Source organism: Heterodontus francisci, chromosome 6, assembly GCF_036365525.1.
Source record: "Heterodontus francisci isolate sHetFra1 chromosome 6, sHetFra1.hap1, whole genome shotgun sequence".
NCBI lineage: Eukaryota > Metazoa > Chordata > Chondrichthyes > Heterodontiformes > Heterodontidae > Heterodontus > Heterodontus francisci.
The window spans coordinates 94834572-94849997 of NC_090376.1; the positions used below are offsets into that span (position 1 = coordinate 94834572).

Consider the following 15426-nt stretch of genomic DNA (forward strand, 5'->3'; position numbering starts at 1 on the left):
CAGAGATGTGTAATGCTGCACTCTGTGAATAAACTGACATCAAGAAAAGGATCTGTGTCTAGTTTAATTCTTCACTGTTAGGCTTGGATCCGTATAATACCATGGGAGCCGGTGAATAGGAGGAGAGTGGTCTTATACCCACAGGGGACTAGGAGGCTTTCCAGACTGATGCAGCAAAGGCAGTGGGAACAGATAGCTGTCGTGATCAATGCTAGCAGTGTAGCCCTGAGGACCTGGATGGAGTGCTGCAAGAATTTTAATGATCTCACACAAAACGTTAAGGGCAGTGAATGAATCTTCAAATGTCATATTGTTACAACTGAACCACTAGTCTCACACAATGCTCAGTTTACCACTCCCACTTCACTCACCTTCTGGCACTCTCGATCACCCAACAGTCACTCCATCCCCACACACTCTGTTGCTGCAAGCCTCATACACACACCTCACAGCTTGCACATACTACCAGCTATTCAACCATGACAGGCACATGACCCAAACAGATTGCACCACCTTCACTAATACACTTTTCTTTCTCTTGCAGGTCAAGGTGGCACACAAACCCAGGCAGCAGCATCTAACTGATGGGGGCAAGCAGGGCTGCATGTCCTCACCCCAATGGAGGAGACGGTGCTCCCATCACTGGAGCAGCGACCACAGGCTATGGCCAGTATTGGGATTGGAATCATTGATAATGGCTGTATGCTCATGTCTAATCCTCCTTCTCACATCCCACTGCCCCCACATCCCCCAATCTCTCTGATTCCCAAGCTGCAATTGGTCTAAGCATACACCTCTTGCTTTCCCCTCCCTGCCCGACTCCCCTCACCACAACCCTACTCTTGTGGCTTACTGCTTTCAGATACCCAAGAACTGCAGTCTGGCCAGGCAGTGTTGCAGGAATAAGACATGGAAGAGGAAGAAGCGACTGACGATAAAGAAACACCGTCACTCACTCTGACATGCAAAACCAGCTGCCCAGATACTGACTCTGCGTACGTTAGAGGTTGCTTAGAGGTGGGATCTGTACGTGGTGAGTCACTGGTCATGAGCTAGGTTAGGGAGAAATGATAGCGCAGGTGTCAGTTTGCTGGAGGGCGAGGTCACATACCTGTTCTGCTGCAGATGACTCAGATGAGAACATTGATGGTGCAGTGTACAGGAAAAGGCTGGTGAGTATGCACGATGAAATGTTTGGTGCATTTTCAGGCCTGCCAGAGAGTCTGCGCTCACTGTCAAGGGGCATGGAGGAGTCTGGCACCAACCTTGCATGGGGTTTTTTACAGAGCTTGGAGCCTATCCTTTCCAGCATGGAAGTGATGGCCAACTCCATGAGAACACTTGCGGCCCCATCCATGATGCAGCGTCTGATGGTGAAAATCTCAGCTTCTATTGCAACACAAGCAGAAGCCACACAACATCTGAGTGCTGCAATGGAAGTTCAGGCTGAATCTCATTTTGTTGTCATGCAAGTGCTATTTTGTGCCATCCAAGCTCAGACTGTTGCCATCATGGCTACAGATACCAGTGTCAAAGGGGCTTGCAGGATCTCACAGCAGTCCAGCAATCTGTGCTCCCACAGATTATTAGGATTGCTGAGGTGCTGCCCCAGGGAATAGCAGCGTCAATGTGAGCATAAACCTGCTGACTCACTCAAGAAGACAGCATTTGTCCTCCCACCACTGCCACGCTGCCAGTGCCCTTGCTGTTGCCCATCTGTCAACCAGCCCAGACTGCTGCTGTGCATGCTAGGTGGTGCAGTCCAAAACTGGACCTTCTAGGACCAGAGTCGCTTGAGATCGTCCTGCAAGGCCATCTGCAGTTACCCCACTGAAAGTCAACATCCTTTCTCCAACTCTGTTGCAGCCACTGGGGTAGCGCCTTTTAGGAGCACTAGCCCAGGCAAAGGCAGATGAAAGACTTGATGGCAATAAGGGAATGCACAATGTGATTAGTTGATTTTTGTATGAAATATTAGATGATTTCATTGATAAAGTTGGTTTGGCATGTTTGTTTCGTGGTGCCTGTTATTTCAGCTTTGTGGCCAAGAGGACACTGATGGTTGGTGACAGAGGGAATGTAAGATGTTGGACTGTTGTAGAATGGGAAGTGAAGTTGCATTCACTGGTACTGCAATTGGTTGAGCCGATCATAGCCTGGCCGGATAGGGAATATGTTGGTTGCCTCTGGCCTTCCTCCTCCTCCTCCTCCTCCCTCTCTTCTTCCTCTTCGTTCTTCTCCTCAGCTGCTCACCGTATACCTGGTGACAAGGTCTGTGCCTTCATGATTCCAAGGTTGTGCAGGATGCAGCAAACCATGACAAATCGTGAAACATGCTTTGGAGAAAACTGCATGGCTTCTCCAGTGCGTTCCAGGCAGCAGAAGCATTACTTAAGCACCCCAATGGTTGTTCAATGATATTTTGTGTGGCAGCATGCCTGTTGTTATATGCATACTGACCACTTGTGGGGGGGGTTACGTACCAGAGTTGTAAACCAGGTGGTCACTGGATAGCCCATGTCGCCCAGTAGCCACTCTCTGGTTTCTTATGGTGTCTCAAATACTGATGGCACAGACTAGCACAGAAAAAAGGCATCATATATGCTGCCAAGATACTGGACATTGACAAGCATGATGCGCTGAGCATGGTTACACACCAGCTCTATATTGAGGAAATTAATCCCTTTCTGGTTGCAAGGTGTCTCTCGAGTTCACATCCAGAGCCTCCAAAGCAACATGTGTGCAGTCAATGATATCATGCACCATAGGGAATACTGCTGTCCTGGCGAAACCAGCTGTGCCTGATTCTCTCTGGAAGGAGAATGCAATATATTCCTCTCTCTTTGCACATAGAGCAGTCAGTCACCTCCCTTATACAACAGTGGACAGCGATCTACAAGATGTTAGAGATGACCCCTTCTCTAGGTTGTGAAGAGATCTGCGCAATGAAGTTCATGGTCATGTGACCTTTACAGCCATTGGCAAGGCCATCTTTTCCCTGCTCTGAGGCTGCAGGTCTGCCTGCCACAGGTGATAGATTTCAGTGAGTTCCTCCTTCGTGAAATGGCGACATCACGCACACTTCCTGGCTTAGGTTGAGGTAGGAGAATTGCTTTCTGCTGAGAACCCTTCTACTCCTCCTTCTCCAAGCAACTTGTCCTCTTCTGTGTTGCCTCCACTCATTATCCCTGTCATGCTGCAGGCTAAGGGGATAGAAACTACTGCACCCATTGCTGGGAGCAAGTAGTCTGAGCAGAACCTTTGAAGTGAGAACCAAGGCCTTCACCATGTGCCACACCATTCCTTGCAAACGTCACCAACTTTAAGTAGCAGTACAAACCTCCAAGCACTTATACTCAGCAACAGCCAGTAGAAATCAATCATCAACTAACCTGAAGTGGGTGGTAATCCCTTTAAATGGAGCTGGTGGGGGGATCCTTCCTGCTTCTGCAAGGTTAAGAGAAGGCTTTAACTGTAGCATTAAGGTCAAAAATGGCACCACTAGAGTCAAATCAACATTACACACTGACTGAAGTTACAATCTGCCTTCTCTGCCCACTTCCAGCTCATGCTCCCAGTATCTGTGCTAATAACCTACTCAAAATGGCATCCAACACAGCTTGCACCAGAAGTGGCTTGCACAATGCAGACACCATTTTGGACTCGAAACGGCACCCATAGTGCCAAAATACGAGTGCTGCGCAATTGAACTTTGCAACCATTGTATTGTAATAGTGTGTTCCTTGTTAATGCTGATTAATGCTAAGATAATTCCCCTTTGAATTCTCTGGATTTGATTTTTGTGTTTTAAACTTATGCAGTGAGGCAGTAGTTCATCAGATGAGATATTAGAATTGAAATGTCTGTTGGGGTGTAAGTTGGGCTCGAACGCTGCAATGCCAGAGATCCCACTGACTTTTCTTGAACAATTATTCCTCCCTGAGATGTGGTATTTGTGTGTTTTCTTATGTATGGTGAGCCTCCACCCCAACAGCAGGCTGCCTGTCTAAGCAAATGATGATTTTTTAAGTGCTCTTCACGACTACTTTAAAGCACTGCATTGTGTTGAAAAACCTTTGGGATGATGTTTCATGAAGTAAGACAAAGGAGGATTGCCATGTTTTGCACTCAAGGGCACCATGAGCAGAACAAAGTCATGAAAAATGCCAAGTAGCAAATAACCTGTGTCACAAAGAAGTCCTGGCTGCAATTGGGAATAAGTGTACTCAACAGTTTCCCCATGTCAAGTATACACAGTACAAAATTGTTCATCGGAACCTGTTCCACTTTTATTGTTGCCCTACATAAAGCATTCAAGACAATTGGAGAGAGGGGAAAAACAAGAATTGTATACATTTGGACATTCCATGTAAGCACATGTATAAATTAAAAATGTGAAAAAAATTCTCTTTATTTTTGGCTGAAATACCTTGGTAAGAGCAGTAAGGCAACTTAAGGGAAAAATCGCTGTGAACGAGGGCTAAAACAGTCAGGGCAATATTAACCATGTGGTTGAAATGCTGCCTAGATGTTTCTGTCTGGCAGGATTGCCACCAGAAGTGTTGCAGAGTTGGAATTCCAATCAACCAAATGAATCAATGCTTACTCCAATGAGACTTCCTGGGTCAGCTTTATTTAAATAGTTTTGGTAGGCTCTCAGTTGTATTAACACTTCAGATTAGCACATGCCTGTTGTGCGGTTGGTGGGTGGGTGGGTGGAAGTGTGTGTCTGTGTTTGTGTGGGTGGGGGGAAGGGTGGTTGTGGGGGCAGTGCAAGAAGGAAGTCATGTCCTAACTGTAGCAGCGTAAAACACAATGAAAACCGCTTGGTTTGAAAATGTCTGTTGGGGTGCAGTTTGGGCAGAGGAAGGCGACCCTGCAAATGAGGCCGAGGAAGGAGGCCCTGTTTAGGAATAACTGCTGAAGGCCCTTAAAGGAATCTGCTCAAGCCGATAGACTTGATTGTGCAATTGGCAGTTGCAGTCAGGGCGGTGAGTGCCAACTTCATGATCCCTCACACTGCAGCTTGACATTTCAAGATGTTCAATTGCTTTATGAAGTCAGGTAAGGTAAGAAGGGCCAGCTATACTTAAATAATGCACTTTACTGAGCATGTCTGCTATCTACAATCACCGCCTTGTCACTGTGATGAAATGCTTCAAGAGTTTGCCATTAATTCCTATTGAGATCATGCAGTGTACTATGCATCACCAGTCTTCATCTGGGAGCTTTCTTTCACTTGCAGCCATACATACATGAACCCCATTAAAAGTACCATCTTTTATGTAATTACTTGGTTCATGCACCTGGCATCAACCTATTATGCCTGCTGATACCTTTGACTGCATCACATGTCAATCACAAGTCATTCTCACTTTCTACATTCTTTTTAAAGAAGGCTACCTACCATAACAGAGAGGTTGGCCACAGGTAGTGGTTTCCTCAACCTCCAGTCTTTCACCCTTACGAAGGAGAAGCTTTAGAACTCCCAGAAAGGCAGACAGGAGCATGTTAGAAGAAGTACAATTGGAGAGCAGGTGCAAGCTGTAGGTTCATTGTGGCATTATGCTTCTCTTCCTTGTTCGGCTATTGGATTACATTTACGCTGTCAGCAAACTACTATGAAACCCTCATATAACTTTTTCTACTGAAAGTCACATATGAATTCTGTTCATCAGCAACCCATTCTTATGCCTCTTCTTCCTCCACCTTTCCTTCAGATGTAAGAGATGAAGAAGCAGAAATTTCAATCCAGCACCCACGGTGATGATGTACCTAGCCACACTGCTTCCAGCCTTGCCGGTACTGCATTGCTGAAGCATCCCTCACCCTGCCAAGCACCAGCTCAGGGACTTACATCCAGAAAGTATTAGAGGGTGAGCAGAGGGGAGAGCACAGAATGATGTGCAGAGCATAAGTGGGTATGGGGAGATGGGGTGAAAGATGATGAGGCAAAGATTGTTGACTGCAGGATCACATTTGTAGTCTTTGGCTACAGAATCTCTGGACCCAGATCTCACAGATCCTGCTTTTAAAAGAAAAATGCTTGGAGAGCATCAAATGTATGCTCAGGCACAGGGGACATTTTCCTAGAATGTACAGCAGATTGCAGATTAATCGGAGGAGACCAATACTGGTATCTATGGCACCACAACAAATGCAGCCTGTAGCAGATTCCCCTCAGGGCTTAGCTGCTGTTAAATGAAGGTCGCATGGGACTCCTAGGGAAAATACAGCAGCCACTTCCTCACACACTCAGGTAGTACCTAGGAAAAGCTTGAGGCAAGGTTTCGAAGAGCAGACATCATACAGTTGCACCAAGGGAAAACACAAAGCAAAGAAGCCATGGGCATTCATACAATATGATTCTACATTTAAATTACGGTATCGCTATTTTTGTCGAATTGCAAACAATTTGGAAATTACCAAATTTGGTACATTTCTAGTGGTAATTAGTAATCAGATTGTTTTGATGGGTTTGACTCCTTTTTGCAAATGCAAAGTGAGATTTTGTAATTGAGTGCTAATTAATACTGAATTATGAACAGTTTTAGTTCTTAAAATTGACCTCACTTGTAATGGATTGTGGCTCTTAAGCTAGTTTCCCTTAATACCCTCATAGCCAGCAAGGAAAGGAGACTTTCATCCCATCATTCTAAGATTGTGTGGAGGGTAAACACTGACATGTGCTGGTAGGGCCGAATGACCTAGTTCCATGTTGTAACTTCTATGTTTTTCCATGGAGCTTTCAGTTGAAGCCAGGTTCCATGTGTGAAGGTACAGTGTATCTATCTACTTTAGGAATCTCTTTTTCTTCTTTAAGTTGACCAAAGTTTGGAAGAATGTTTGTTTTGTTCTGATATTGTAACCAGTTGTTTCTCCTTCAAATTAAAAGAAAGAGAAATACTTCAAAGGATTACCCTAGGCTTTGTCACCACAACACATCTGCTGTATTGTTGGTTGAAATGGAAAACATGCAGCAATTCAGAGGAGCCTGGTAAATAGAATTATTTAATAAGAAATAAATTTATATTTGAAAAAAATAACTGATTGGGGTTCATCTAGAGGTCAGTACTTACCCTTTCTAGTATGTACCCCCTGCAGTTCAGTTTCCCTTAAGTAGTTGAAAACAATGTGCCATGTACAAGACTAGATTTAAGAACACACTCACTTCACAACTGTATAAGATACAACCTCTGAGATATCATCGCTCCTCTAATTCTGGCCTCCTGAGATTTCCAATTCTAATCGCTCCACTATTGGTGGCTGTTCCTTCAGCTGACTAGGCCCTAAGCTCGGGAATTCCCTCCCCAAACCTCTCCATCTCTCTACCTCTCTTTCCTCCTTTTAGATGCTCCTTAAAATCTACCTCTTTAATCAAGCTTGTGGTCATCTCCTTTTTGACACAGTGTCAATTTTTTTAAATAATGCTCCTGTGCAGTGCCTTGGGACTTTTCCTACAATAAAGGTGCTTTATAAATGCAAGTTGTTGTTGTTATACCCCCTTACAATAAAATTGGCCCAGATTTTGCAGGGGTTTTTGAGAGTGAACTGTCAGTGTTTGCCGTCATTACCCTCTGAAACTGACTGAAACTTCAGGATTTAGTGCAAGCGCAGATTAACGCAAGAATCCTGAAGTTAGGGTCTGTTATTCACTGCTTTGCCACAGGCTGCACTATGGACCCTTTCCTTAACCCTAACCCCCATCACCCCAAGCCAGCAATCAGTGAAATCAGTTGTTGTGGTGCGAACTTCCCCTTCTTGCTCTCATATCGCTGTCAGAAACCTCATAAAAACTCATACCTTGTTCAGCCAAGTGTAACTGGGTTTCGAACAGTGATCTGAGTAATAACTATTGCTGAACAACAGATCTGACCCTGAAAAATAATTTTATATTTGTGGAGTGTTGTTAAATGTCTCCATTATGATTCATTACTAGCATTTTTTAAACTAAATGTTTTCAAATAATTTTTTTAAAGGTTTTTCGTGATATTTCAGCTTCTACGTACATCCCATGAGTATGTTCCAATTTTTATTTTGCTCTATGTAAAATTTTGAAAAAATGATTTTAGAGCTTTTCATTTCCTGGTTGGCTATCTGAGAATTCTTTAATGTGATTGGTTGCTTAAAGAGCTTGATGACATCAGTGTAGCTCCATGTTGGGAATCCTATTAAAGAATGCTACAATCCACTGAATGGCAAGAGGAAGTAAAGTTCTTGCCACATAAATTGCTAGATCTCTCAGCGTGGTTTTCTTCGAGGTCAGCGGTTCGTGCCCTTGCTTCACCACCGACCACAAAATCCAGGCCAATGTGTCTTACAAACACTTTCACTTGTGCAAGTCATGTATTTTTACTACTATACAAATAATTTAGTCATTACTGAAATAATGTGCATTGCTAGATACTGGGATTTTCTTGAAATAAAATTTAATATGCTTTACCTTGACAATATTACGATTTTGTTTTTCAACAAGATCATGCTGTTTTGTATTCTGTTACAAGAAAAATTGAATTCCATCTTAAAATTGTGTCGTTACAAATTAATGTCATTAATTATTTTACAACTACCTGGAAATTAGGAGCAAAATGTAACTTTTATCTCATGATACTGAAACATTTAAGAAAAGTTCTCTAATTTGTCATTGAACAAGTGAGCCAACTCTGTAAAAGAAACAAGGAGCCAGAATCAGATGCTGTATTTTTATCTTGAAGTGACAAAGGTAATGCACAAAATGGAAAATATTGTTTCAGAAATGTGCTGAATGATATATGCCCACCATTAATTATGTGGGCAGATGAGTGAAATTTTGTTCATTCCTAATTTTCCTTTTATTTTAACTGATGAGTATTCCATATTTAATTTAGGTATTACTGTTGGAAGACTCTGATAAGTATCAAATATTCAGTGATACGGAGCGTGAGGAATTTCTCTTCCGCATTTTCAAACACCTCTGCTTGGGTGGAGTACTCTGTCAATATGAAGATATGGTTGATCCTTATCTGGAAACCACCAAGGCAGTATACAAGGAATTAGTCAGGTGAGTATGATGTAATCTCATTATTTTCTTTTTAATATCACAGCATAAAGTTTTCAAGAACTCAGGTTGCTTGTTAACAAAATTTGAAAGGTTCTTTACCTTTCTGCTCTATGGAGACAATCTGAAATGCTCTTGGATACACCCTGTATCTTAAAAGTTAATATCTTTTCATTCTTATTTAATCATTCTTGTATTTTGTTGTTGTTCCCTATGCATTTTATGATGTACTCTATAACAGCAACATATATATATATGAATTGCAAACTTCACTTTTATTTCTTTGTTTTTAATGACTGATTCTATTATGTGGGAGATTCAGGAAGCCATAAACTTGCAAGCACAAAAATATCTGCTGCACTAGAGTGGAGGAGAGCAGGAAACCTTCAGCCAGTGCTGCTGCATACATTTATGCTACTGCTCCTTTTGTTGTCTAAGCTGCCACCATTGACATTAGGCTTCTCGGAAAGTTGCACACTTTGTGATGCGTTCATTTTGCTCTTCAGTTATCATAAGTGCAGTATTGGCATTGCACTACATGTGGAGTTTTAGGAATTGAACAGAAAATTTAACAGTGATCTTAACTGAACTGTCCTAAAGCTCTTTGGCATGTACCAGAACTATGCTGATCAACGTCCTCCATGAAGTCACTACTGTAGCTGGAGGGCAGAGATTTGCATGGGATGGGGAAGGCTTCCGGCCCCACTGTTTGAAGAATCTCAAGAGTGGACCTTGAGCAATTTAAAGTCATCAGAGGATCTTTATGTTATTGTACAGCCCAAACCATACTCCTGCTTTCTTATTTTATGTAATATGAATCTGAATGATTTTTTCTCTGGCAAATTTGTATATTGTTATGGCCATGTGGTGTGACGTGTGTGGTTCCCACTGTTCAATACCCCACCTGACCGCAGCAAGTGAATTTGTATTAAGAGTTTAGCCCCTTTGTGTTTTATTTTTCAAATAAACAGTCAACAGGTTTACTTGTAAGTTTTTAAAAACATAAAGTCAATTGTTTATTGATCACTATGCCTTATCCCAAAATTGTCGCACTCTCATTCACTCACACTTTTGCTTGCGTGCGCGCACACACGTACACACACACACACGCAAGAAACAGATAGAGGAGGGAAAAAGGTAGGTGGGTTTTTTTGTGGGGAAGAAGGGTTACAATAAACCTGTTGAATTCTTTTGAGACTCAAAGTCCAGATAGTTGCAGGCCTGTGGTGATTGTAGATTTCTCTCTTGATTGAAGGTTCTGTTGAAGTTAGTGGATCACTCCTAGCTCTCTCTCTCTCTCAGCTGTATGATGTAAATGTCAGATTTTTTCCAGCAAGGCATGTGTTTTCTGGCCTTCTGGAATGCCAGCAGTTATAAGTAGCTTCACCTTCTGAGTCAGTCTCTCTCTCTGGCTGTCTTTTTTTTTAAGGTAAAACTGCCATTTCTCACCTTTTGGCTTTGAAGATTTGTCCTTTGTCTTTGACAGACTATGTGAATGTACAAACAGTTAATCCCCTTCTCTTCGGCAGCCATTGTGGACCATTGTTCACTTTAAAAAAAATTAAGGTTCATTTTTAAAGACAAAGTCCATTTTTTTACAACTCTTCAGAGTTACTCCGTGTATGTTGTATCATCACATATCCGATGTATGTGACACCTCACCAAAAAGGAAAACTGAAATTTCTTGGATATCATTTTGTGCTTTTTTGAGTTTAGAAAGAGGGAAAAAGAAACAGTAAGATAATTTAGGGTTGCACCACTTTACACATTCATTTCATTCACTCCTCAGGCATCCAGCCTGTGTTTTTTCCATCCTTCCTTTGGATAAGGTACCATCAGAAAAACGGCATTTCTTTTGGTTACGTGTTGTCAAATGAGGTTGTAGTTTCTCTCACAGTTTGCACTACTTTAGGAATGTTAATCTCCAGGACTATGTGATTGTTGGTGAAGCTTGTAGCATGCAAATTGCTGTTACTGCTTGTGGTGAGGTTCCCTGTTTGTACAAGCTTTAACCCCTTAACTGTTGCTTCCACAATACATGGTGTTAACCATTCAAGTTCTGGCACATTGATAGTTCTTATTTCTAGAGTGATAGTAGATGATACTTTATTTTAGCCCCTGCAAGGCATCTGGAACTTCTTCCTGCCCCTTGTTCTGGCTGGGTTCTGACTCTAAATTGTTGGGTTTGATTAGTTTTGGATTTGGAACCTGATTCTTCAGTGGGTCAATCCATGCTGACCTCACTTTTACTTCTCTTGTGATTTTCACCTGTGTGGTTCACTTTAGGGTATGTTATCTTCCCTTTTCCTTTTACTTCAGAGATAGGTGTTACAGGTAGTTGTCCAGCTTCCACCGCACTCCCCTGTGGCACTTCAACTAGGTGAGACATCTCCCTCATTCTTGTCTTTCCTGTTTGGGAACTTTCCTCGCCCCTATTTAAATCTTTAAAAAAGGTTTCAGCTAACTATATCAGTTACTTTTCTTTCAGTTTTTTCAGCTTTTATCATAGCTTCTTTAAACCTTTTTGGCTCTATCTGGGCCCTTTTAGATTTTTCTGGCTCAATTGCCCCTGTAGGATTTTTGGGACTGCCCCAGCCCCCTGCAGTTGTACAGGGGTTTGTTTTCTCCCCTCAGTTTCCCTAGTCTCTGTGGACCCTCTGGGTACAATGCTGTGCTTCCTGCCAAGTTATTGCCCAGCAATAGGTCTACCCCCTGCATGGGTAAGCTCGCAATGATTCTGACTGTCACTACCCCAGTGACCAACTTACTCTGTAGGTAAACTTTAACTAGGGGAACTTGCAAGCATTTGCCAGTAAGCCCTTTTATTAATACCATGGCATTTGTTCTGCTTTCCAGTGGCATTTCTGTCAGTTTGGCTGCCAGTAGGGTTTGAGAACAACCAGTATCCCTGAGGATAGTTATTTCCTTGTCTGGTGCCTAGGACACAAAAGGAGTCATTTTTCCTTCATGCAAAAAGTTCTGATATGTGCCCTGCTCTTGCGTTTTATTCGAACACAGGCTTATAACGTTCAAAGCCACAGACACAGGCTTGACTGCAGTGCCTCCTGCTGGTTTTTGGCATACCAACAATTGGCCTGGACATGCCCAGATTTTCCACACTGTTAACATGTTGGATGGACCCCTACTGGTTTATCCCCTGGGTTCCTTCTTTTAAAAGTTGGAGAGTGGTCGGGTTTTCCTTCCTTGCTCTCCTTTTCTCTCAAGCCCATTTCAGCTTCCATTACATCCTTGCTATTTCTCCCTAGCTTACACGAGTTACTAGGCTCAAATGTATTCAAAGTTAGGGAGTTATGAATTAATTCATAGTCAGTGGCTATTTTTGTGGCTTCCCTTACTGTTGTGACTCTTTATTCTTCGATATGGGTTCTTATACTACTTGGGATGCTATTTTTAAACTCTTCCAGCAACATCACTTCTCTCAAAATTTCATATGAGGCTTCTCGCTTGAGAGACCGTATCAAGCAATCAAAAGCTATTTGTTTGATTCTATCGAATTCAAGGTAAGTCTGTGTGGGTCTTTTCCAGGTGTGTCAGAATTTCTGTCTATATGCTTCTGGTACCAGCTCATAAGCATTTAGAATTGCAGTCTTAGTTTGTTCATAATCAGAGGAACTTTCTTCTGATAACAGGAAAAAAGCTTCATGAACCCTAACCACAAACTTGCCTTGAAAGAGGAGAGTCCTGAATGCTTTCGGCTATTTTAGCCTGGTAGCTATTTTCTCAAATGAGATAAAATATGACTCAGCCTCTTCCTCATTAAATTTTGGCACTAGTCTTGAGTGTCTCAGCACATCAAATTTTTGATCTGAATGGGGGATAAGGTTTGAGTTACAGAGATGGCAAACCCAAAATGAAAATGCTACGAGTCACTGCGAGTTTGACTAACTCGCAGCATTTTCATTTTGGGTTTGCCATCTCTGTAACTCAAACCTTCTTGCTGCTTCTTCTCTTTGCATCACTCTTACCTCTTTTTCCTTCTGAAACTCTCTTTCCTTTTGAAGCTGATACTGTATTTCTTATCTTTTCATCTGCAACTGAATTCTGACTGAAGTTATTTTTTGAGATTCGGACTCTAGGTTTTCTTCTTCTAGTTCAGGGGTGAGTTTAAGATGGTTGGCTAGACTTTTCACCAGTTCAGGTGTCTTTGCTTTTTGTCTGAAAATGATTCCTACCTCTGTAGCTAAGCTTTTTAAATCTTCAATACTTCATTTGTTTAACTTATCATGGGAAATCTCTCCCTGCTCTACAAACCCCTTAGCATTAATGTGGCCATCTCTTTTGTTTGTAGCACTATAGAGAAAAAAAACAGAAGAATACAAGAAAACCTGTTTGTTTATTTTTTTACAATTTTATGGATCAATCTTCCTCCCGTTTTCCAAATCTCTTATTTGTCTGGCGGTTCAGATCCCAGATCCCCAAATTGTTACGGCCGCGTGGTGTGACGTGGGTGGTTCCCCCGTTAATATTTATATTAAGAGTTTAGCCCCTTTGTGTTTTATCTCCCAAATAAACAGACAGCGACAGGTTTTTTTTTGGTTTTTGAAAACAGTAAGTCAATTGTTTATTGATCACTATGCCTTATCCCGAAATTGTCGCAATCTCCTTCACTCACACATTCTCTCTCGCGCACTCACACACACACAAGAAACAAACAGAGGAGGGAAAGAGGTAGGTGGGTTTTTTTGTGGGGGGTGGAAGGGTTACGATAAACCTGTTGAATTCTGTTGAGATTCAAAGTCCAGATAGTTGCAAGCCTGTGGTGATTGTAGATTTCTCTCTTGATTGAAGGTTCTGTTAAAGTTGGTGCATCACTCCTAGCTCTGTCTCTGCTGTATGATGTAGATGTCAGATTTTTTCCAGAAGGACATGTGCTTTCTGGCTTTCTGGAATGCCAGAAGTTACAAGTAGCTTCACCTTCTGGGTCAGTCTCTCTCTGTCTCTCTTCTGGCTGTCTTTTTTATATGGTAAAACTGTGTCACTTCTCACCTCCTGTTAGAAGACATTCTGGTTTCTTGCCCATGGTGATTGTACAATGGTCCAGGACGTGGCTACTTCACATCTCCTTTGTTTTAGAAGAAAACATTCAATTCTGGAATGTTTCTATGATAGGTGTGAGATGGGTTTCATTATGACCTTTTGGCTTTAAAGATTTGTCCTTTGTCTTTGACAGACTATTTGAATGTAAAAAAGATTAATCCCCTTCTCTTCGGTGGCCATTTTAGACCATTATTCACTTTAAAAAACAATAAAGGTTCATTTTTTAAAGACAAAGTCTGTTTTTCACAACTCTTCAGAGTTACTCCATGAATGTTGTATCATCGCAGCTCCGATGTGCGAGACAGTATTATAATCTCTTCAGCCTGTTGTTTATTTATTGGTGACTAATGGTTCAGAAATACTCATTTTATGTTTATTCACAATCATGGTTTGTTTTTGTGTGAAAGAGGTGATGGGTATGGGAAAACGTTACAGCAGTAATGATGAAAGTACTCCGGATATTGAGGCTTAGTGAAGGAAAGGGAAGATTTTAGTTGGGAAATAATTCAGAGCATCTCACTGGGATTTTTTGAATCTCATGCATAATCATAAATATTCCAAAAATAAAAGGTAATAAAAACACTTTTACTTTACAGTTTTGTAAGGTTTTTGCATTACTTGCAAAATTTGCCAGGATATAATTAGGGCGGCACAGTGGCGCAGTGGTTAGCACCGCAGCCTCACAGCTCCAGGGACCCGGGTTCGATTCCAGGTACTGCCTGTGTGGAGTTTGCAAGTTCTCCCTGTGTCTGCGTGGGTTTTCTCCGGGTGCTCCGGTTTCCTCCCACAAGCCAAAAGACTTGCAGGTTGATAGGTAAATTGGCCATTCTAAATTGTCACTAGTGTAGGTAGGTGGTAGGGAAATATAGGGACAGGTGGGGATGTTTGGTAGGAATATGGGATTAGCGTAGGATTAGTATAAATGGGTGGTTGATGTTCGGCACAGACTCGGTGGGCCGAAGGGCCTGTTTCAGTGCTGTATCTCTAATCTAATCTACTGGAAAGTGCTTGGCAACACTGACAAATTGGAAACAGTAGCCAAATGCTTTCTGTTCTGTTTGCTGTTTACAACTCCTATCTATTACATATTAAATTCAATACATGGGTCACATGTTTTATTGAAAACTCATTGTGAGTAGCTGCAGTAGCTGTTAATCTTGTAGAAAGTGCTGTGACAGGTATGATCCTGGGGTACATGAGGTGTGTATTTCATTGAAATCTCATAAGTACTTCCAGTGGGTTATTTTGGCCAAAGGATGAAAACAGGTGCTAAATGTGCTAATAAGACACGCCTGTTTGAAAGGCAAGATTTAGCACACAATTTTGTTCCT

At 41.9% G+C, this 15426-nt stretch overlaps 1 protein-coding gene across 3 annotated transcripts in view; it reads left to right on the forward strand.

Moving 5' to 3' along the window:
• Window positions 1-15426, forward strand: part of cfap300 (cilia and flagella associated protein 300) — a 78457-nt gene that overhangs the window by 24922 nt on the left and 38109 nt on the right. For all 3 annotated transcript variants that reach the window (XM_068034075.1, XM_068034076.1, XM_068034078.1), the window contains exon 5: window positions 8868-9040. In XM_068034075.1, the coding sequence (XP_067890176.1) occupies window positions 8868-9040 (173 nt within the window). The remainder of the gene's footprint in view (window positions 1-8867; window positions 9041-15426) is intronic.